Source organism: Anomaloglossus baeobatrachus, chromosome 6 (assembly GCF_048569485.1).
Source record: "Anomaloglossus baeobatrachus isolate aAnoBae1 chromosome 6, aAnoBae1.hap1, whole genome shotgun sequence".
In the NCBI taxonomy this organism is placed as follows: domain Eukaryota; kingdom Metazoa; phylum Chordata; class Amphibia; order Anura; family Aromobatidae; genus Anomaloglossus; species Anomaloglossus baeobatrachus.
In genome coordinates, this window is record NC_134358.1 from 171,618,626 (window position 1) to 171,643,318 (window position 24,693).

General features: G+C 41.1%; 1 protein-coding gene across 1 annotated transcript in view; it reads left to right on the forward strand.

Moving 5' to 3' along the window:
• Positions 1–24,693, forward strand: part of EMILIN2 (elastin microfibril interfacer 2) — an 87,717-nt gene that overhangs the window by 38,337 nt on the left and 24,687 nt on the right. Inside the window, exons 3-8 of the mRNA XM_075314484.1 lie at positions 10,099–10,271; positions 10,504–12,363; positions 14,367–14,801; positions 18,396–18,425; positions 22,849–22,884; positions 24,000–24,131. Coding sequence (XP_075170599.1) covers positions 10,099–10,271; positions 10,504–12,363; positions 14,367–14,801; positions 18,396–18,425; positions 22,849–22,884; positions 24,000–24,131 — 2,666 coding nt within the window. The remainder of the gene's footprint in view (positions 1–10,098; positions 10,272–10,503; positions 12,364–14,366; positions 14,802–18,395; positions 18,426–22,848; positions 22,885–23,999; positions 24,132–24,693) is intronic.

The following is a 24,693-nucleotide window of genomic DNA, read 5'->3' on the forward strand; positions in this document are numbered from 1 at the left end:
CTAACCTTTCCTATCCTTAAAGGGAGTCTGTCACCAAGTTTTTGCTATTTTATCTGAGAGCAACATAATGTAGAGCAAAAGAGCCTGATTCCACTTATTAGGCTATGTGCTGTAGTTTCAATACATTCAGTGTTTTATCAGAAGGATATTATCACTACAAAACTAATCTCCTATGCAGGTGAGTTCAGATAATCTGTAACTCCACCTCCACCACTGATTGACAGTTTGCTGACAATGCACAGTGTACACAGGAAACTGTCCATCAGGGCTGTGGGCGGTGTACACATATTTAGTATTCTGAACACTGCTACATCTACAATAGAATAAACAGGGATGATAATATTTTTTATTTCTATAGCGCCAACATTCAGTAGATTCTGTGATTGGCAGTTGATCCAGAGAACTAGTCCGATTGCCATATGTGGACCCAGGAAAAAAATGTTCCCGTCATATGGCGCTTAGTGTCTGCCCCATGGGGTTTTTGCCTTCCTCTACAGCAGAGGTCCCTAACCTTTTTGATCTTGAGAGCCACATTCTGCTCTGAGAGAGGATCATGAGCTACATCCAGCTTCCGCCTCCCCCTCACAGTAGTGATACCAGAGCCCCCATTACCTGTATAATTAAAAGCAAATCTTTTCCACAAAATTACATTAAAGGAGTTGTCCGACATAAACTCCAAAAAAAATTTTAAGCTAATCCGTGCTGTATTGTCATATAATACATCCCTACATTATTTTTTGTTTTCTACCTTTCATTCCTCTTAAATTATCCCTTCATTCTCTGCAGCTCTTTGTTTACCTGCAGCTCAACCAAACATGACATCTGCCTGTGCCAAACCTCACAGTCAGAGCTGACACCGCCCGACCTCAATGTCCAGCCCCGCCCCCTGCCTGCCCTCTATACACTCATTCCCTGTCAGCATTCTGCCCCAGCACCTGACAGATAAATGAATACTATGTAATGAAGACTATATATAGCCCCCAATGTGAGTCTATAGGATATATATACACATATACTCACATACACCCCCACACACCTAGATTTATATAATATATAATCCCCCTCATGCACTCTGTCTCCTCTGCCCCCCCAGCACTCCCCTCCCCCCGCTCTGTCTCTATTCCTGCACTCTATTCTCTGCCCCCCCGCTCTGTCTCTTACCCGTGCACTCATTCTCCCCCTGCACTCTGTTCTCTGCCCCCTCTCTCTCTCCCATGCTTTATCTTCTCCTCCATGCTATGATGAGTGCAGCCTGCTTACAGCTAGGTGATGCAGAGCTCAGTGCTGTTGTTCGCAGATGACAGGTGACGTCCCCGATTTCTGCTCCTGGCTGCATTCAAAAGCCAGGAACACCGGAGGCTGCATTTATCACAGTGTGTGGAGAGAGACAGCGTGTGGAGGAGGAGGGGACACCGTTACCCAGGCATCATACATCACAATGAGCTGTGGCAAACAGTGCTGACGGTGTCCTAGACAGAGAGGGCAACCCTGTTTGTCCAGGGCACAGATAGCAGTGCACAGGAAGCGGGGAGAGTAAGAAATGTGGGGAGGGGGCGAGGAAGGATAAGAGGGGCGAGGGCTCATCGCACTGTACCTGGTCGGCTGCAGGGCGGCAACATGACGTCGGCTGTGATGCCCGTCAACAAGGTCCAGCCCCTGTTGACGTATCATCACAGGAAGCAGCAAAATCATGGCAGGAGCGGTCACATGACCACTCTGAGCCGGGGAGAGGGGCTGACAGCAGGACAGGTAGGTAGTTGCTATCTACTTACCTGCCCCAATGTAGCCCAATAGTGAAATAACAAAAAATAAGCTGAATAACACGTTTAAGGCAGTATTTCAAGACCCGGGGATTCCTACCTTACCTCCATTCTGATTTGTTCTTTTCTGTGGGGCTCCTCGCTAGTCAGCATCTGAAGATAGGTTCTTCATAGTTGTTTGCTAGACCTGGTGCTAATGTATCAAGCTGGCAGACAGCTGCAAACCACACAACATGGGACCGCAAGTCACACAACATGGACCTGTGAGCCACACGTGGATCCCGAGCTATAGGTTGGAGAGCCCTGCTCTAGAACAACATGTTAGGCTGTAGGTTGAACTTGATGGACATAAGTCTACCTTCAGCCTTAAAGACTATGAAACATATTCCACATCACCTTACAATTCAGAGTGTACTTGAGCCGCCCCACAAGCAGTCGAACTGCTCAGATCCGGGGGTTGCTGTGGCTCGAGGGTCTCCGGACCCGGGGGCTTGGGGCCACTTCAAATGTAAGGGGATATTTACAGGGGATGAATGTTCGTGACGCCACCTGTTGGTTGTGGTAAAGGGGAGTACCGCCGCTGCCGATGGGAGTACCGGGGTAGATGTCAGTCCCTCCGCAGGTAGGGAAGGCCCCAGGTAGTGGGGATTTGTTAACTGGGTAGCTTGCTTGGCCTTGGGAAGCAGGGTGCAGGGGTTAGATTACTCACTGCGGTAGTCGTGGTGTTGGATCAGGTGGATTAAGCAGACACTCACACAGATGGTAAACCAAAGTCTCTAGGCACCACAGTCTCTACAGGGAGGAAGCCCATCCAGGTCCCGCTCCCACCAGTGTCACTTGGTAAGTCCGGAGACCTGCCTCTGCGCACAAATTCTTTTACAGTTGTGGCCCCTTGGCTTGAAGCCCCGATACCCGTGTGTATGGCAGCTTTGCTCTTGGTGGCTGGTACATGAGATTTCCGTGGGTTGTGTATTTTGGAGAACCCTATCCCCCACGTTGTGCTGATGCCTCCAATCTCTGAGCTCTTGGGTAAAGTTCATAAAGAGACTATCCTCCACAGGTTAATTATCAGGTTGCTTGAAGCTATTCCCCGATCTATGGCCCTGTACCCGCCGTGCTCGGTACCAGTAAGGTGGCTGTGGTTTCTGGTGCCAACAGTCCTCCTATACTGCATCTGTTACACTCCTGTCCAGTGTTCCTAATACCGGTCCCCGACTCCTGTGGTCCTGGACCACCGTTTGCGACCCAACCTGTCGCCTCCCTGGGAGCTCCAACTCCCCTGCTCCTCACTCTTTGAGAGCTAACTCTGTTATTCTTGTCTCCCCTGCCACCAGTCTGCCTGACCCCTAGGTGGGCGGCCGTGCTCCAACTTGACCAACCCACTGGTGTGTCTGTCCAGCCTTGGTGTGAGGTGTGGTTGGGATTTGTAGTTCGGATGTCAGTGACACTGTTGATGGGAACCTGGAACCATAGAGGGTAGGCCTGCACCCTGGAGTACAGGATGCCATTCCCTGTAGCACCCTGATGTAGTCAGGGGCACTACATACTTGTACAAACAAAAAAGACTTTATGGACTACCACATAGTTCAATGCATTCCAAAAGCTGTGGGGACCCTGCTCACAAGCTTAAAATGTATGCGAGTATCAAAACTACTACAAGAATTTGTCATACCGGAGAGAGAACTGCATGGTGTGTGGCAGAAGGGGAGGGGTAATCCAGGGAAGATGTAAAGGAAGGCCCTGACTGTAGGGAGAGGGCTCACCATCTGAACTCACCTGTGACTGATCCCTGAGCTCTCTAATGACTCTAGACTGGTCCTTGCCCCGTGTGTGACCATGTGTATAGGCCCTTGCTGACTCTGGACTAGCCCTGTCTATTGCACTATTAATATAAAGAAAATATGAGGAAGGCGAGCAGACAAGGGAAACAGATAAAACCTAGAACTCCAATTCTTCTTCAGATAAAGAGTCCATCACATATGATGGAAAGATTACCACTACTTTCTCCAAAGATGGCTTATTCTCAGGTTAGCTTAGAATGAACTATAGCTGGCATAGGGAGGAGTGATGAGTGGATATTTATAGCAGAAGGGAGTGTCTTCAGCTGAGATTAGAACTTTTGTTTAATCACAGGAAGATAGAAAGGAACCTTAACCCCTTCAGTATCAGATGAAATTAAATAAGCTCCAACTCAGAGTAAACGATGAGTAGAAACCAAAGAGGGTCTGCGACCAACTAAATGCGGTTATCTTCTGATCCCAGATCCCACCCGAGGTCACATCACGCCATGACACTGTTGTGACAGCAGTCCTGTAAGTGATACATCCCTGAAATCAAGGTCTCTGTCTCTACATCATATTCCTCTCAGATTATAAGGCAAAAAAATGCTGACAGATTCCCTTTAAAACCACTTGAACTAACTAGAAAACATTTTAGCAATGTCACAATTATCTGCCAAGAAAGGCAAAGAAGTTATTTTCCAATGTCTAACTTTCTAGTATGTTATTGTAATATTCTATGTACCTGGCATTCTGGGTATATACTAGTAAATTCCTGAACTCGCATAAATATTCCAATTTCTTGGAAATTTTTCTAAGCAAATTCCATTCATATTATGAGAAAAAAATTCTATTAGAAAATCCAGGAAGAAAAAAGGTAAATGTTTAACATGATCAACCAATTATTATAGGGATGTCTTCTACTTAGCTAAACCCCTTGTTAAACATATGGCCTGAGGGTATTTTAACTCCAGGAATGCATTAAAAATACTTTTCTCATTTTGTTCCACGGCGCCCCTTCATTACCTAAACATACTGTAATGATTCGGATGGAATAATGCTTTGACGATTGGTAGACAACACTTAATTAGATATACAGGTAAATGTCACCTCTGAGTAAAGTATAACAATGCCTCCATTGTCCATCAGTCTAACTTCAAAGGGTCTCTGACCAGTCTCTACATGTAAATTGTTTTGCCCTCACTACAAACTTCAGTAGTTCTTTAGATATTCTATATCTGTGCAGGTATCCGGTATATAACGCGTTTCCTCCCATCCCAGGGCACATCTCCTCATACCTCGAATAGCTCAGTATTTGACGTTAGATTTCCTATTCCAGACTATTTAGCCAACAGTTGCAGACAATCAAAACTTTTACAGTCAATTGAAAAAAATTACTCATAAACAGAATCTAACTTAACATAAAAGTTACTGATAAATCTATTTTTTGTTATTACATACACTTGTGGTCAAAAGATTTCAAGTGAACCTGTTAGGCGCAATGTGCACTCAGAACCACAAGCAGTTCTGGGTGCATATTACTAATCCCTGCCTAACCGTCCCTGTATAAACTAGCATAGATAAAGAGATCTTTAGAAAAAGTATTTCTAAAGATCTTATATCGTACGCTAATGAGCGAGGGCACTAGTCCCAAGGGTGTTAGTTCCTCCTCTCATTCCACCCTCTTAGCATGTTGGCACTCCCACAGTGGCATACTAACATGCTATTCCATGCGCATTGCCCACTGTCATCAGCGGTGACGCGTGTACCTGTGTCTATTGTCACCACTTCAGATGCTGGCTTCAGGGTCAGTGCGCATGATTATGCGCACTATGAAGCGGGGTGTACGCGTCCCGGCTTCAGAGAGGTCTAGTGCGCATGACTGGAAGTGCTGGGGATTTCTGATCATGTGCACTGACCCTACACCTGGCGTTCTGAAGCAGTGACAATGGACACATGTATGCACGTCACCGCCTGGGCAATGGGTATTGACACTGGGCAATGGGTATTGAATAGCATGTTAGCACACCCCTGTGGTTGTGTTAACATGCTAAGAGGGCAGAATGAGCGCAAGAACTAATGCCCTTGTGACTAGTCCCTGTGCTCAGTAGCATATCCTAAAGGATCTTTAAAAATACTTTTTCTAAAGATCTCTTTATCTATGCTACTAGATACAGAGACAGTTAGGCCAGGATTAGCAATATGCACTCACAACTGCTCGGGATTTTAGGTACACATTGCACCTGACAGGTTCCTTTTAATAACACTTCTGTTGTTACTGATAGCTAAGAACCATGATATATTTGTCTATTCTAGTTTGTAGTTCTTTACAGAGTATCACATTTGTTATTAAAAGACAAATATCCCATTCTTATTAATAATGAGGTTGCTCATTTCTGAACAGTCCCATTTTTTTCCTATGTGTTAGGATATAAACCTTTATATACCTTTAGATCTCCTATCTTTTTTCCCATTCTCCCACACTTAAAAAATGTACCAAATCCACCTTGTTTTAAAGCTGATGACTCTGTATTCATCATTGTGCAGACACATTTTGTCCTGCTAGAAAAAACTAATTACGGCAATTGCAACTGGATTTCTTTTTAAGTCTATGGAAAACAGGCCCTTTAAATATCTCTTTTTCTTATATTTGTAACTAATGTTTTTTGCTTACTGGATACCCTTCAAAATGTTACCTGTAGTTTTGTAAGGCTATGTTCACATGTCCAGTAATCATTCATTAGAATGGATCCAGCAGTAATCCATTGGCAAATAAATAGTTCAGACAAAACTTTTTTGTCCTTTTTAAATGACTTTAGCTGGATCCATTTTTTTTAACACTGCATTCTATAAAAATGGATCTCTTAGCTGATTACTATTTATCTTCCACTTGAAACTGATCCAGTAAGAAAAAAACAGATCCTTTACAAATGAAAGAAAAACAGATCACTAAATAGCAATCAGTTAACAGATCCGTTTTCCAAAGACTCCAATGTAAAAAAAAAACGCATTCAGCTGAAATCAATTATAGAAAATGGCCAAAGAAATTATCTGCATAACTTTTTTTTTTTGCAATGGATTGCAGCTGGATCCGATCTAATAGATGATAACTGGACATGTGAACATAGCCCAGGACATGACATGAACACATTGGGGGGAGAATTTATTAATGGCACCCAGAACTGTAGCCAAAAAAGGTCTCACATTTAAACCCATGCCTCGAATACAAATATGTTTCAACTTTCTTGAATTATCTGATGTCTTAGTTTTGTAAAGAGCAGTAAGGGCTTAGCAGAAGAAGGGGAGGGGATTCCTGGGACCACCAAGTTTGCTATCTTTTAATCCAGAAGCTATGGTTGATTTTTTTTCTTGAATGTCATGATGGAGACGGAGTTCTCTGAAACGCGTTGACCTGAATAATAGAAATTTAAAATGAATCAACATCTGGACTTTCTGGTGACAGCGCGGCATATACCCGGTTCCTCTACTCTGGTTTTGATTAATCTAGAAGCTGGCATAAATTACAGTGCAAATCTCAGTCTAGATTACTCTTTCTGGTGGACATTTATGGTCAGAGTTGCGCCAAATTTATTTGAAAGGAAATGTGTCAAAAGTATCCAGCATACTAAGCCGTCTAAATGGGCATGTAGGTCATAGAATATTGAATAAACTATTACCTTGATATCCACAGTCCAATGTCTTATTCCACAGAAATCCATGTTTTTCGTTATATGTATATTAATTATTAGGATTTCTGGGCAGAGCAGAGATCTTCCCAAGAGTTTCCCCAGAGCTTATTTTAATGCTTACTGATGCCCCTGTATATTAAATATTCCCCTTGCTGCATGTGTGATGTATGGCTCTGTTCATGAAGGCAAGATCATGCACTGTAGTGATGGGCAGTTTGTCTCTTTTTGGCAGTCCGGCTCACTCGGCCCCGCTCACCAAAAAGAGCGAGGTCCTTTGGATCCTAAGTTGATCCCTATTAAATATGTATTCACACGTTTAAAATGATTTTAATACGGTCTATACCCCACCCGTGACCAAAACACTGCTCACTTTCAGTTAGCCAATTACATTGAGCAGTGAGCGGGATTTGATTTGGGTGGGCAGGAGTTCATCTGCCGAGCAGTGGAATTTTACTCAATAAGAGAGTTTAGTTTCTCTCATTGGGGTGCCGGCTCCTGTTCTTCATAGCAGGGAGTCGGCTCTTTGTGTCGGATTGTTCACTACTACGCAGATGACCACTGTCCTCACTTCTGCACAGTGTCCTGGCCTTCTCTGCGCGCTGGTTTCAACATAATCTACCCTTTAGGGCTGATGGGTCGGATATCTGCAGATAATGGGATGTATTCACAGTTAGATCTGAAATTAAAGAAAATTTAAAAAAGTTACACCCCCCAGATCTTTCCCAATTCTCAGGCAGTCTAGGTTAACACTTTTGAGTATATTGACTTTCTTATCAATAGATATATTTGCTAATTTTTAGCTCGTGACGCAGTTTTATTACGACCAGTATTATCAGTACGGCTGTACTATATAGCGTAATTCGTAGCAGTTAATGTTCTAGTATTAGCAACAAAAATCCTGCTTACATATATTTTCCCAGATGTAATACAGATATTTCCTGTCACTTGTTACAATGATCTACAAACCAGTATTGGCACGAATGAGGGGAAGGTTTTTTACAATAGGATGTGATGAGAATTCATAGCAGATAGATGACGTTACAGGAAATGGTTTTCATTAGTTTTATTGGTAACGTAATAGTAATATAAATGGCACACTCCTTGTGAAACCTGAGAGATGATTTAATCTTTATTTATTATATGGGTATTACCAGTATATTGTGCTTCACACTCAGCTATTTCACATTACACATTACAATACTACTACTACTACTACAATACTTGAGCTGACCTCCAAGTGGAGAATTTATTCCTTCCGCACTTATTCCCTAGTTCTTGGTTATGAAAATGTAGAATACGATGTGTCATTTGTTGCTAATGCTTTGAAGACTGGTGTTTTTAAGGGGTGGGAGGCATAAATATTTTGCTTAGATTTGAGAGGTAGATAATCCCAAAGTTGTGAATCGGTAATCCCACATTTGGACCTGTTGAGGCATGCACTTTTCAGATTCATCTGAGTCTCTTTTTACCCACTAATAACGCTGTACAGTAGCAAAGCATAGTTTCTTTTATTTTAGATTAATACCATTTATAACAATTATGATGAGACAAACTACACTGTTCTTAGAACCAACACTCAAAAAAAGTTTGTACTAATGAAGTACATGAAAAAACAAGTTTATCATGTTTTAGTGGATTAAAACTGTATTATCAGAATTAATCTAGGTAAAAACACAGAGAAATTACTCCATACTTATTATTGATATATATGATTGAGTCAACTGAGTAATACGTGCATTCACTATTAATATATATCTTAGACCCAATGAGGCTAATGTACTCACTTTGAAAATCTACAAGGTGGCCATAAAATAAACTAAGGTGTTTGGAGCCGTGTGTAGACTGACCCAGTGGACAGAATTGGCTGAAAATTGTTGTGTATGCTATTCAAGGCATGGGGAAATGGAAGGCATCTTAAAAAAAAAATATACCAAAACTCCCCACCATGTTAAAAAGTGAATAGGATGAACATGATCACCATGCATGATGGCGGCCATATTGAACAGTTATGCTAGTCTGTGGAACAATTTTGACATCTTCAATTATTTGCACAATAATTTCCACATGGTTCTTGGGCCACTCGCTCACTGTACAGGGCCACTTTTTCACCTGGTGGGGAGTTTTGGTATAAAAAAATTTGAAGATGCCTTCCATTTCCCCATGCCGTGAATAGCATACATACCAATTTTCAGCCAATTCTGTTCAGTGGGTCAATCTGCACACAACTCCAAACAACTTGGGTTATTTTATGGCCACCTTATATGTCAAACTGGCTATATGATTTTGATATTAAAATTAGCATTTTATAAGTACAGCCAATGCTAGAAATTTAGTCTAAGCTCTTGCTGGGCTCATAAAATGCTCATTTTGATATTCGGCAGAAAAGATTTAAAAAAAGAGTTATGCTGCCATTTGCCATTTGTATATATATTTTCAATGTAAGTTTACCAGCCTCATCAGGTTTAATAGTTAGTTTCAACATTACAACTTATACACTGCTGAGCCAGCTTTCAGACAGTGTCGGGAATGTGGTTTCAGTTGCCGCTCAGTGTGTATTGAGCAGTGACTGAAGCTGCGCCTCTATTCCTGAAAGCCAGAGGCTGCAGGTAGAAATAATGTTCATTTCCTCTTGCTAGCCGGCCTTTCAGAGCGATGGAAAGGCAGTTTTAGAACACTATTAACCTGCATATTAATCCTATATCTGCAGATTAAAAGCATTTTTTTATATGACAGGCTTCCTTTTAAATCAATTATGTGACGATCTAGGGAAAGTATAAAACATTTAATTTGTATATCATCTGGTATTATCATTGATAATTTCAACTTGATGTATTAAACTAATAAAGTATTGTATCTTTTGTTCTTTTGCAGCTATAAGGTTGGCTTTAGACCTAGATATGTAACATCCTTTAAAGTTGTTACAGAGATGGAATGGAGATGCTGCCCTGGTTTTAAGGGTGAAGATTGCAAGGATGGCCCTACAGACAAGGCCAAACAGACCCCAATATATACTCCTCATCCAAGTGGGGGGAAGAGGGACCCAGGTAAGTAATAGTTAAAATGCACAGCTTTGTAAAATGGTAAAATTACAAAATAGCCATCAAGTATAACTGCAGCAAAAATTCACTTCAGGCTTTGAAGGGTTTTCTTAAACATAAATATGGACTTCCTATGATAGTCATCATTACATATTTTCATAAGTCATGTATTGTTTATTTGAAGATTTTTATGATGCTTTAATAAGTTTATATATCAATTTGTATTATTTCATTATAGAAATAAATGGGCAACAGCACAAACCATTGGACTCTAAGAAGGAGTTTCAAGAATTAAATGCAGCACAAGAGAAAAAGATTCAGACTCTCGAGGAAGAAATGCTACGACTTACGCAAACGGTCATTGACTTGCAATCCTCTTTGACGGGAGTAAATGAAAACTTAAAGATCACTGTTCAGGAAGACACCAGTAAATTTCTAAACACTTGGCTCAACAACTTGACACCAACAGCCAGCGCCACTGGTGGTAAAACAGAATATTACTTACCAGGGTTTACTGGAAGTGCTGAGAAAGAGGATGGACTAAAAGATCTAGTGTCTGAATTAACAAGTGCCAGAGAAGAACTTGAAAAGAAAAATGATCAAATTGATGAACTAACCAGAAAAATCAATTTGTATGAAGAACGCTTAATTGATATTGAAGAATTGTCCCGTCGACCAACAGTAATGGCACCTATATCTAATGTTGATGATAAATTGGAAGCGCTAAGAAATGAGATGCTTGAGGGAATGGACAGAAAAATGGCTGATCTGAAAAACTCTTGTGAATATAAATTAACTAATGTTCAGCAACAATGTGAAGAGAATGAGAGCAGCTGCTCTGAAGTCAAAGATTTTGTTCTTGAAAAAGAGGCGGAACTCCTTAACGAAATAGACAAGTTGAGATCTCAAATCCTAACTGCGCCAGGTGGTGGTTCTGATTGTTGCAAAAATGATATTGACACCATACTGAAAACCTTGGGGCAAAAAGTTGATAGAATTTCGGAAGCCAACCTGATTCTTAATGCCCGACTAGACAGTGAGGTACAGCGTCTGAACACCTTAACACCAGACCAGGCTTGGAATGAGAAACTGATTGATTTAGAGTTCAAGGTTAATGTCTCGGAAAGAAATGTAGAGGAACATTGCTTCTATATTGAAGACACCTTGAGAGGTTTAATTAACAGTAGTGTTGACAACATGAGCGAACTAATTGACTGGAAGCTCCAGTTATTGGAGAATAGGTTGGGTGATGTTACCAGTAATCGTGATCCTGCTGATTCCAGCAGCACTGGTGCCAGTTTTAATGATATAAACGAATTGAAGGATATGGTGCAGAAGCTGGACAATGAATTGAAATCTGTTTTACACGGAAAGGAAGGATCATTGGGCAGCACAGATGGCTACAACAACAACTATGAAATTTTGGTTCAGACACAGCTAGATAATGCTCTTCTTTTGAAGTCACTTACTGATACAATGAATGAAAAGTTTGAGTTACTGCAAAACAAGACATCAGATTTAGAAGGATTGAAAACTGAGCTGGGAATGGTGAAATTCGATCTATACCGCATTGAAGACAGTGTTGATTTATTGAATGATAAGTTTGGTTCCTTAAAAGACCAAGTTCAAGGTATTAACTCTACTGTCATGGATAAACAGCTTGGCCTATTGGCAAAAGTTGAAGATGTCCAAAAACTTTTTGGTGCTACCTCAGATGTTTTTACAAATGGTAACTGTTGTAACAATCTTCTACACAATTTTGAAGTCCTAAAGCGTGAACTAGCTGGCAATAAAGGGAAATGCCCCGAAAGTTCTCAAGGAATTAGAAATGAGCTTTCAAATGTTGATGCCAGAGTTTCTAAGTTGGAAAATGTATGTGGAAAGCTGGACACCATCTCTGGCAGCCTGCAAAGGATAAAAGATGGACTTAACAAACATGTGACCAGTTTATGGAATTGTATAAACAGGATCAATGGGACAATAAAATCGCATTCAACTGACATTTATGGGCTGAATAATTCTGTCCAGGTGTTCCAAACACAGATCATCAAAATCACAACTGATTTACAAGATCTTACCAAGCGAAAACCTGGAGAAGGTAGGAAATGTAATGATTTACAATATAATCAACATATTGTTAGAATTCTTGGCGGAATAATAAAATCTGAAACTTAGTTAAGTAAATACAGAATTGACATTAGGATTAAAAAACCCTTCGATATTTATTAATGTTCTGCTTTGAATTAGCCTGAAATTATTCTTTTCAGCTCATTGCACATTTCTACATAATATTTTTTATAAAATTGAGATTTTACATTTTTAATTTCTAATTTACTTTATTCAGTGAATGCAGCTGCCTTAGTTAAAAGCTAGTTGCACTGAGCTAGAAATTATATGAAACTAATGAGAAAGTATTAACTTTTACGAAATTAAGGTTTTAATTTATTCAGAACCTTCTTGCCAGAGGCTAAAGAAAATATATTTAAAAATAAAATTTAAAAGCCCATAACAAGGAGTTAGTTTTACTGCACCTCATAGGTGCAATATATAATTGCGTTTAAATAAAAAAATATATACTTTTCACCTAAGGCAATATTGTATGTTTTTAATATATCCATCTAAATATGTTTAGATGAATAGGAGTCAATTGGATGGCAAATTTTTCATTTTAAGTTTTAAATAATTCTAGTTTTCAAGAGACTGTATTACATCAGAAAATATGGTTGCTGTTTTTTTAGCTCTAATCTTTTCAATGGCTTTTATTTAATGTGCCAACTTAGCCCTATTTGCTAGAATTACAATATCTGACTCAACTCAGACAAAAGTGGTGCAGTGCCTGGAAGAAATAGGCCATGTTTTTTTAATCTCAAAAACCCCTTTAAAGGGAATCGGTCACCAGATTTGGCGACTATAAGCTGCGGCCACCACCAGTGAGCTCGTATATGCAACATTCTAAAATACTGTATATAAAAGCCCAGGCCGCTGTACTGAATGTAAAAAACAGTTTTATAATACTTCCCTTAGGGGCGGTCCGGTCCGATGGGCTTCGCTGCTCTCTGGTCCGGCACCTCCTCTCTCTATTTCGCACCTCCTCCCTTCGGCGATCACCATCCTCCTCCTTCTGATGTCCTTTGTGCATGATACGCCTGACGTCATGCACACTAGCTGGAATTGAGGTCCTTCGCAGGGGCACTTTGATCTGCCCTGCTCAAGTATTGCTGTGCGCATGTGCGGGCGGTCTTTAACTTTTCCTTGTGCCTGCACATTACAGTACTATGATCTGCCCTCAGCAGGGCAGATCAAAGTGTGCCTGTGCAGGACCTCAATGCCAGCTAGTGTGCATGACGTAGGGCGTATCATCCACAGTGGATTGGGTAGAAGGAGGACGGAGATAGCAGCAGATAGGATGTTGCAGACCGGAGAGAGGAGGCGCCAGACCGGAGAGCAGTGACGCCCACCGTACCAATCCACCCCACAGGTGAGTAGAATAAAAGGTTTTTTTATGTTATACAGATTGGCCTGGGTACTTATATACAGTATTTTGGAATGCTGTATATAAGAGCAAAGTGGTGGTTGCCGCAGCTTATAATGACCAAATCTGGTGACAGGTTCCCTTTACTGCTCTCTTTAGGGATTCGTTCCATATGGTTCAATATTTTATTATAACTTACGAAATATTGCAAAATATAGAAGGGAAAAATTGCATAGTCAACTGATTTTACTGCAATATTGTTGTTCTGTAACTTTTCATGTTTCAGTCGTCTTCTTCTTTTTCAAGCTGTTTGATGATTCCATTCTATTGGAATTTTTGTTTGTTCCAAAAGCACAGCTGACATAGAACAGAAGACATAGCTAATAAAATATTTAGTTATTTTCAATTCACACCCTTTTTTCCTTTTGTGTAAATGTACTGTACGACAGAGATTCTTGTAGTTTGTTATATTGAAGTTTTAATACTGTCGGATATTGTAAAAATAACATTTGTAAAGCAATTTTAGATTTGCATTACCTAACTGAAAGGTATTGTTTGAAAGTAATACATTTGAAGTGTCTATAATAAGAAAAAATATTAACAACAATATAATATTTCTTTTTATTTAGGGTCCAAGCCAAAAGAGACAATAGAAGTTGAGGTTATACCTCAACTGCCACCAAGAGCCACTGAAATACCAAAACACCCACAAGTCCCACAAGAACCAATATACCCTCAGGTCCCCATAGTTCCTTTACGTCCTGAACAGCCTGGACAACCTCAAGAACCTCAGTATCCAGTAAAGCCACAATCCCCATCCCAGCCAGGACAACTACCTCTAGATCCTTCCAGTACAAAGCCAAAGCAACCACCATTGAAACCAGAGCCACCTACCTCTTCAGGGTCTATCGTTATACCATTAGTTCCTCCCCGCAATGGAGTCATTTTAGAGCACGGTCAAGCTGGCCCTCCTGGAAGGTTGGTACAGACTGGCTCAACAAGGCCACAAGGTGCTGATGGAGAGCAAGATATGGAGATGTCAAAAGGTTTTGCTGGAGCACCAGGCAAGTTATGTTTCAAGGGCATTTACTTTTCAGTAATGGTCTGACCCCAATGCATTTTGTTGTAAAAAACAGACTGTAATTTACTTACTCTTTCCAGTCTCTACTGCTGACCAAGGTTTTGTTATTGTCTGCAGAGCTGACATTAAGTCAATAGTACTGCATACAGTCACTGAGCAAAGCAGCTCTACCTGTGTAGTCTTATCTCTCTATTTCTATATCTTATTATTATTATTTATTTTTATAGCGCCATTTATTCCATGGCGCTTTACAGTGAAAGAGGGTATACATACAACAATCATTAACAGTACATAACAGACTGGTATAGGAGGAGAGAGGACCCTGCCCGCGAGGGCTCACAGTCTATAGGGAATGGGTGATGGTACAATAGGTAAGGACAGAGCTGGTTGCCCAGTGGTCTACTGGACTGAGGGTTATTGTAGGTTGTAGGGTATTTAATCATGTCCCTGTTCAGAAATCTGTCATTGTAAACATGCTGACTGTTATATTTTTCTTCAACATGTTCCTATCTTCACTTACAAAGCAGATCAACCACTGGAATTCACAATGTGATGGCCACATGTCCTAGATTATTCACTTTGTTGAAACAGTTCTCAATGAGTCTATTTACGCACATAAATTGTTAACATGGAGAACATTGAGCTGTTAATTCTGAAAATTAGTTGAGAGCATCATAACTGGAACTTAAAGAATAACTCAATTATGTTATTGTGTAATGACCTCCATTTTCTTTTACTGTACATTGTCAGATATAAAATCAATGTTAAGGCAGGGGTCATCTCTAGTATGTAATTACTTGACACATAGCAAAAAACTGTGTTATCTCAGCAATTAAATTAAAAGGTAATAAAGAGGTTGTCCACTACTATTTTACATTGATGGACTATCCTTAGGATAGGTCATCAACATCTGATTGGCTGGGGTCTGACACCCAGCACCCCTGCCGATCAGCTGTTCTCGGTCCCGGCGGCGGCAGCAGGCAGCTGAAAATGCTCAGCTGTTGTGCTGCTCCGTCTTCTGATAGTGGCTGTGGCCGGGTACTGTGTATTCCGTCTCCCATTCAAGGAGGCAGATGTGCAGTACCCAGCAGTGGCTACTAATCAGAAAACGTAGCAGCTTCGGAACTGAGCATTAGCTACTACCGTCGCCGGGACCAAAAACAGCTGATCAGCAGGGGTGCGGGGTGTCGGACCCTGGCGGATCAGACCTTGATGGCTTATCCTTAGGATAGGCCATCAATGTAAAAGTAGTGGACAACCTCTTTAAATGTATGAAAAAGTAAATAATAGAATTGAGAGTATCAATTTGATTCAAATCGATTTTGTGTAAATTTTTGTAAAATTAACAGGTTCCAGCAAATTTGTTCATGAATCACCAAAAAAATACCCACCACCATTTTACACATTGCTTAAGATTGCATAAGCCACATAAGATTTACATGACCTCAGGTGCGACCGAGCAGATTTCCCCATAATACTTACCCTTCACATGGTATAGTGCAACCAATTAAAGGGGACTATCATAGTCTGTGTAAGAGCTAATGGTCATGTCACACACAACGACAGCGACGACGACGTCGCTGCTAAGTCACCATTTTCTGTGACGTAGCAGCGACCTTGCTAGCGATGTCGCTGTGTGTGACATCCAGCAACGACCTGGCCCCTGCTGTGAGGTCGCCGGTTGTTGCTGAATGTCCTGGACCATTTTTTGGTCGTTGCTCTCCCGCTGTGAAGCACACATCGCTGTGTGTGACAGCGAGAGAGCAACGAACTGAATGTGCAGGGAGCAGGGAGCCGGCTTCTGTGGACGCTGGTAACCAAGGTAAATATTGAGTAAGCAAGCAAAGGCTCCCTTGCTTACCTTGAAGCCGGCTCCCTGCTCCGTGCACATGTAGCCAAGGTACACATCAGGTAACTATAAGCAAAGCGGTTTACTTATTAACCCGATGTGTACTCTGGCTACGAGTGCAGGGAGCCAGCGCTAAGCGGTGTGCGCTGGTAACCAAGGTAAATATCGGGTAACCAAGCGAAGCACTTTGCTTGATTACCCGATATTTACCTTCGTTACCAAGCGCAGCATCGCTTCCACGCGTCGCTGCTGGCTGGGGGCTGGTCACTGGTCGCTGGTAAGATCTGCCTGTTTGACAGCACACCAGCGACCATGTAATGACGCAGCAGCGATTCTGATAAAGTCAGATCGTCGTCGTGATCGCTGCTGCGTCACTACGTGTGACCTAGGCTTAAGAGATTTTATGGTGATTTAGGATAGTGATAGGATATCAGAGCTCACAAGTCAGTGATAGGACATCAGAGCTCACTGCTCAGCAATAGAAATTAGAAGAGAAATCCCTATGGGACAATGTACAAATACTCTAGTTAGTAATGTGTTATACACTTTCCCCAGTGAACATGAAGAAAGTAGTAGTCTGCGAACAATTCAGAGATTCAAATGCTAGAGGAAGAGAGCTGGAGATATCAGAGGTACCAGCATTAGTGTCAGACTCAGACTGATTAATCAGTGACATAGGGTAGCTGGCATCCGTCCTTGTGCCTTTGACTTACATCCTTAATGCAATACAAAGCATTAGCAAAGCAGAACAATATTTTTTTACAGAAATGTTTTTATTGCATATTTTTTTTCAACTTTCAAATTTTACATTTGTACACACCGCCATGTTGCATAGCTGGCTTCTTGCATGTGTACCTACCTAGCATTTTGTTTTATTATTATTGTTGAATTGTGTTAAAAAAAATTGCATGTCTGTTTTTGCACATCTGATTTACTAGGTCAACCTGATAACCATACATGTTGCACCTATGGTGCAGTCTGCTTTCTGTACGTGTAGCTACCTATCTATCATTTCTTATGTCCTTTTTGGCTAGGGTAGAACAATTATGAGTGAAAAGATTGTCAGACGTTAATTAGCCATGGTTAAGACTGTAGAGGCCTCTAACAGCAGCAGGAGCACCACCACTGCCACCAGCCATCCAGGCAGGACTATTATGAGATACAAGCCACAGCTTATGTTCTTTGCCTTTGGCAAATGTATTAGTGAGGCGGACGTATAGGGCATTATGGACTATATGCTTTCTCACTCGTCTCAGTCACAGCAGGGTAATGTTACCTCTGACAGTGACACCATCAGTTTGAATCCGTGTTCTACACAGAATGGTCTGCTTGATCACAATTGACTAAAATTAATAATTTTTAATTTATTTTTTAAATTTAAAAACATAAAAAGTTTAGAAGTGCTCTGTGTTAGTAAAAAGGCTCACAGGTAATACCCAGCTGCCATCCATATCTATGGTGACATCACATTGACAATACTAAAGCTGCATTTCTATGAAAATGGTTGGATATAGTCCTAGAAGACCTCAGAGTGACACACATTTCCTTTCAGAGCATTCGAAGCCTTTGCAGTTTAGAGATTTGCAGGAAATCAGTTTGCCTCAAATCTAATTTTTTGACAAGTTCGTCAAATCTGGCTAATCAAACTTCAAAATAGTTGATAATCTCTAGTAAATAATAGACAACATGTGCACACTTCTTACAAAAATCCTGCTTTTTTTTTTACAGGTTACCCCAAGCCAACTAAGGATTCGACAGGTAACCATTCTAGCTTACATTTTATCTTATCTATGTGAAAAACACAGATCTATAGGTCTACGTAATGGGGTCCCATCACTGTATTTTCTCCTTTACCTCTCTGTTTTGTTATATGTTAAAGCAATTTAACATAAATATGTCCGAGGTAACGGCACTGTGGGGGCTTATACAAAATGATGAACTGATTTGGTTGATCATGCCAATTGAGTTTGATATTTTTTTTCTAGAAAAATCCAATCTGTTTGGGCTGTATAATTATTATGATAATCTTGCAGTGTAAATGCATCCTTATTCCCCAGATAGTAAAGGTGCACATATGTGTACAGTAGATGTGATTGTCTCACAGGCTCCATCATGCCATTAACAGTACAGAAAATCGATATAATCATTCATCACCATGTAATCATACCACTCTCTCTAAATGGCGAAACCTACACTGACTAAAAGAAAACAATTCAACTAAAAATGTTTAACATCTTTCACTTTTTCGGTGACCGCATTGTTGTATATTTATTTAACTTTTACGTTCAAATAGCTTACCTCTGTGGTCACATTTGTAGGCTGTCAGCCCATATTAAGCAGAGCATTTCTCAGAATATCTGTCCAAGGTTATTCCAGCAATTCTCCAAATTACAGCATTTAAATATAGCTGACTGCTATATACACAATAACGGAGAACAATGCTGCCATTTTACTTTGTTCTCATACTGAAATTTTTCTTCTTGTTGCTAATTGAAATGGGTTAATGGTGTTACAACAGAATCTATTATTTTCTCCCTGCAGTTTAATAGCTTCATATAAATAACTCAACCATACCTGCAGATACTCACTGGCTAATTTCCTACATCAAATTCTGACTCCAGTTCTCTGTAACTGTGTCTCTGCCAAGTGTGAAGTGGGCGCTCCTTCAGTGGTGCTCCTTCAGTGGTGCTCCTTCAGTGGTGCTCCTTCAGTGGTGCTCCTTCAGCGGTGCTCCTTCAGTGGTGCTCCTTCAGTGGTGCTTCTTCAGTGGTGCTTCTTCAGTGGTGCTCCTTCAGTGGTGCTCCTTCAGTGGTGCTCCTTCAGTGGTGCTCCTTCAGTGGTGCTCCTTCAGTGGTCAGTGGTGCTCCTTCAGTGGTGCTCCTTCCTTGATGCTCCTTCAGTGATGCTTCTTCAAGCACCTTTTGTTCTCCTTCTTACTCCTCCAACTGCTCAGTGATATGCTATTGACAAGGAAGAGAGAGCTGACCAGGGGAGACATGATGCTGTGCATAGTTATGTTAGATAATGCAAACCTTATCTCTCCCTATCTTGCTATGTAAAGAGTTGGCCAGAATACGTAAGCTCGCAACCCACATCAAGGGTCCTAATTGTGTTGCAAAACCCTGCACTAAATTCAAAAACAATTCACAAAAAATGAAATAAAATGGAAAAAAAAAATCACAGAAGTGTTTTGGCCAAATTATCGATCAATACCGCATATATTTTAAATATCTTTTTCTAATTTTTATTGCACTTTTACAATTTTTATGCAGGATGCAGCCAGGCCCGTAAGTGTTGGTTACGTAAATTGGAGTATTTGCACTTATGGTGTGCACTTATAGAGTGCTGGGCAGCCCACCTGATCTAATAGTATGGGCGTCATCAATAGACTGAAGGCACTGTGCACCACACATATCTGTGTGACTGGTGCCCTATGTAAGCCTCATCTGTGTGAATTTATACTACTAGTCAACCACCCCCTCCATGAATGGTACGTTGTCAGTGTTTTTTTCATTAGTATTTTACACCTGTGTTTCAACCACCTTTATTATGGGAGCATGCTGCATCATGTAGTGCTTTGGTATCATGATCTCATGTTCTTAAGGAAGTTAAAGGGTGTTAAAGGATGCTGTCAGCCCAAACTAACAGTATTATCTAAGCACAAGGCCTTGCCGGGAATATATCTCTTTTAGAGTTTGTGCCTTTAGTCAGGGTTCCCCAACTCCAGTCCTCAAAGCCCACCAACAGTGCATGTTTTCAGGATTTCCTTAGCATTGCACTGCTGTTGGAACCAGCACCTGGGCAGGTAATTACATTAACACCTGTGCAATACTAAGGAAATCCCAAAAACCTGCACTGTTGGTGGGCCTTGAGGACTGGAGTTGGGGACCTCTGCCTTTAGTGATCTAATCACTGCCTCTATCCTGCAGAAACTGAAAAATAATAATGAAATATTCTAATTAGGGTGCTCAATGTACCTGTTGTCACCCAAGAGGCACAGTATACCCTTAGTGGGACCAAGAGGCTCAGTGCACCCTTCACACTAGAAGTCCCAGAGAGGGGTCATTTAACATTTCTACCTTTAGAATCCAGAGACGGGTCGAATGACCTGAAGGATTTTAGCTAACATCCTATAATCACCGTCTTTTGTTCTGTAATTAAGGCCATTACTGTCTCACCACAGGAGGTTGTTGTTTTCCATTGAGTTTAGCCATTTAGTTTCTAGTTAGTTCTATTCAGTTTGGACTAAGGGTCATTTGACCCTCTTTCGGGACTTCAGGGGGGAGCTCGAAATTTCTGGGACTTCTAGTGTTAATAAGATCAAGAGACTCAGTGGACCCTTAATAGAACCAAGAAACGTAGTGCACCCTTAATGGGACTAAAAGACTTAGGGCACCCTTAATGGGACCAAGAGACTCAGTGCACTCTTAGTGGAACCAACAAACCTAGTGCACCCTTAATGGGACTAAGACGCTCAGTGCAGCCTTTATGGAACCAAGTTGCTTAGTGCATGCCCCTCCTCCCTCAATGTTGATTGCGCGCACTGATTTGCCTGAAGAGAGCAGTTTGCAGTTACTCATACACATGACTATATAATCCTACAAAATCCTTGACTGTCTACAAATATATCGCGAAGAACTAATGCTGTTTCAAAGGCAAAAGGTGGTCACACCAATTTTGATTTGATTTAAATTTATTCTCTGTTCAGTCGCTTTACATTTTATTAAATGAACTCTGTCAGCACAGAATAACAGTTCAAACCAAACACAGGCACTCGATGTTTCAGGGCGGGAGCCAAACCCTTAAAGGGAACCAAACATCAGGATTTTGGTATATAAGATAAAGCCAGTGCAGCACTGGCACTATCAGGCACAGGCTGTACAAACCATTAGTGGGCAGCTCGGATGTTTAGGCTGTGAAATCCAAGTTTATGAAGTTTGAAAATTCATCCACTTTTTGATTGACGTATGCACTTCTCAAGATAATATCCGGATATCCGGGTGGGTTATGCACATGATTCCCGCCGCCCCCCCCCCCCCCGCCTGTTCCTCCCTCTCTCTGGCTGTATGCAAATTTCTCTGTTCAGTTACATGGCATCAGAGTTGGCACCTGCGCATAGCGCTTGTCTCCGGCGCCATGTTTTTGAAGCCCACATTACCCAGTTTTGTGTCTGAGAGGGCAGCACTTGCGCCCTCGGTTCTTCAGATCTCATTGTGACAGCGAGAGCGTGCGGTGTCACAACAGGACTGGAGAACAGCTGATCTTACCGATTAGCTGCAGCAGACGTCTGCTATGATATCGTCTGCTGCAGCTAATCGGTAAGATCAGCTGTTCTCCAGTCCTGTTGTGACACCGCGCGTGCTCCCACAGTCACAACGAGATCTGAAGAAGTGAGGGCGCATGCGCCGCCCTCTCAGACACCAAACTGTGTATGCGGGCTTCAAAAACATGGCGCCGGAGAAAAGCGCTATGCGCAGGCGCCAACTCCGATGCCGTGTAACTGAAGAGAGAAATTTGCATACAGCCAGAGAGAGGGAGGAACAGGCGGCGGGGGGTAAGGGGGGGGGCGGGAATCATGTGCATAACCCGCCCGGATATTATCTGGAGAAGTGCACACGTCAATCAAAAAGTGAATTTTCAAACTTCATAAACTTGGATTTCACAGCCTAAACATCTGAGCTGCCCACTAATGGTATGTACACAATGTGCCTGATAGTGCCAGTACTGCACTGGCTTTACCATATATACCAAAATCCTGATGTTTGGTTCCCTTTAAATCCACCTTCCCACCTGCTGGTTTTCCATCTATTTCCACTCTTCTCTGCCGTATGAAGCCAGATCTGTCAATCAAAGTAGAGGGGAGGGTGGAGATAGAGCTAAAACAAGCAGGTGGGAAGGTGTATGTAAATGTTTAACCAGCCAAGATGCACCGAGCGCCTGTACTTGGTATGAACAGTCATTCTGCGCTGACAGTCCCTTTTAATTGACAAAAATAAAGTAATAACACTTCTATTTTTGTAAGCATTCTTTGCAGCATTTTTTTCCACACCTGCCTAAAACATTTTCACAGTACTGTAGTTTAATAGATTTATTGTTTTGTTGGCCATATATTTATATTAGGAACCTTATTGCAAAAGAATTAATCTAAATATGTAATAAGTATATATTTTTTATGTTTCAGGTCAAATTTCTATCAATACATTTTCAGAATCCAAAGGTAATACATTTGTATATGATAATGATAATCAATTTGGTGCAATATTATATACCTATACTGTGTACCAATGGTGCAGTAATCACTGTACTATCCTCCTAATACTCAGAACAGGCCATTTTAGCATCTTTATCATATTTTTGGCTTTTATTAGTTTAGAGCCACAATATCCATGTATTTCTACTGTATTTCGTGGGGAGCAAACATCGCTTTACAAGGATTTGTTTTGCTATGGACCACAAGAAGTCTTTGTATGGTCTTATTTAACCCAGCTGGAAAGCCCTTTGTAGGATTAATTATCGGCGTTGATGTGAACTTCCTGTTTTTCATAACACTTGCCAGGTCAAAAATCTCTGTCACAAACATGTCACAATACCCACATAAGTATGGCTCTCAGACATTTTATCAATGTCATACATCACGCTTTGTTTTTCAATGGCTTTCAAGCTGTTTTGGAATTGTAAATTCCCTTTTTATCTTTAGGTCAGTATCCTACAGCTCCATAAAGAAATATTCTATAATCCCAATCCACATTAATTGCATGTATTCATCTTTTTACCACTAAAAGCTTCTTCTAAAACTTTAAAATATATTAAAGGGAGTGTTCAGTCAAAGCTCCTAGCAATATATCATTATTATTATGGAGGAAAGATTCTTTTTAATAAATTTCGAGTACCTTTGATTCCACCCTAATCCACAATAAGACATATTCTGGTTGACCTCATCCCTCAAAACAATTCTAAAATTGACAATCTTTCTTGTCCAGGAAGAATACTGATGTTCACACTGTATAACTTGCCATGCACTACTTTTGTAAGGCTAGTTTCACACATACAGTACAGTGCCAGCGCGACAAGCTCCGGTCACATGCTGTCATGTGACCGGAGCATGTGACCCAGAAGTTACAGCGCTGCTACTGTACTGTATACACTGTACTGGCGTGTGCCGAATCCGGCAATCCGGCGAAAAGCCAGATGTGTGAAACTAGCCTTAAGTTGTCTTATGTTGCTAGAGATAATTAAGAAAGTTCCGTTGACTTGGTGAAAGTTTTCTCTTAATACATGGGTTATTGATGGGAACACATGGTTCTGACCGTTTCTTATTTTTTCTTTTTCAAGGAGCAAGTGCTACAACTGTACAGATTTCCTTTTCTGCTGGGCTGACACAAAAATCAAGCACTTTTGAAGTCGGCTTCATTCCCTTTAATAACATCCTGGTTAATGATGGAGAGCACTATAATCCTGAGACAGGTAACATCCTCAAACAAGACCGAGAAACAAGTTTATATGGAAACCATCTCAAATAAAATTGTCATAAAATATTCTTCTACACAACTCACCCATATTCACACATAAGCACACAGGACTGTGAAAGAAGGTGGTGATGTTTGCAGACTTGCAGTAGAAACGTCTGAACTCAGTGGAATATACAGTCATAAAGAAAAAAGGTTAACATTAATAGGGGTGCCCAAACTTTTTCATATGACTGTACGTGAGTGGAGCTTTTTTTCCAGCAGGAGCATGGATTTCTGCCAGCCCTATTCAGATGTGTTGAACAGTCTCAGGAAATTCTGCAATGAATACGCCAAGTGTAAATATACACTTAGACTTGGTTCCAGTCTGCATTGAGTTCTTGGGTCCTTACTAGTGATGAGCGAACATGCTCGGCGCTGCTCAATACACGATTGAGCAATAGGGTGCTTGGGCATGCTTGGTACTCCTGCCTAGTATCAGGAGGTCTTGAGCACCATGCTCGATCCTTACCCCGCATGTTCCACGGCTGTTTTTCAGCCACTAAATATGTAGGGATTGT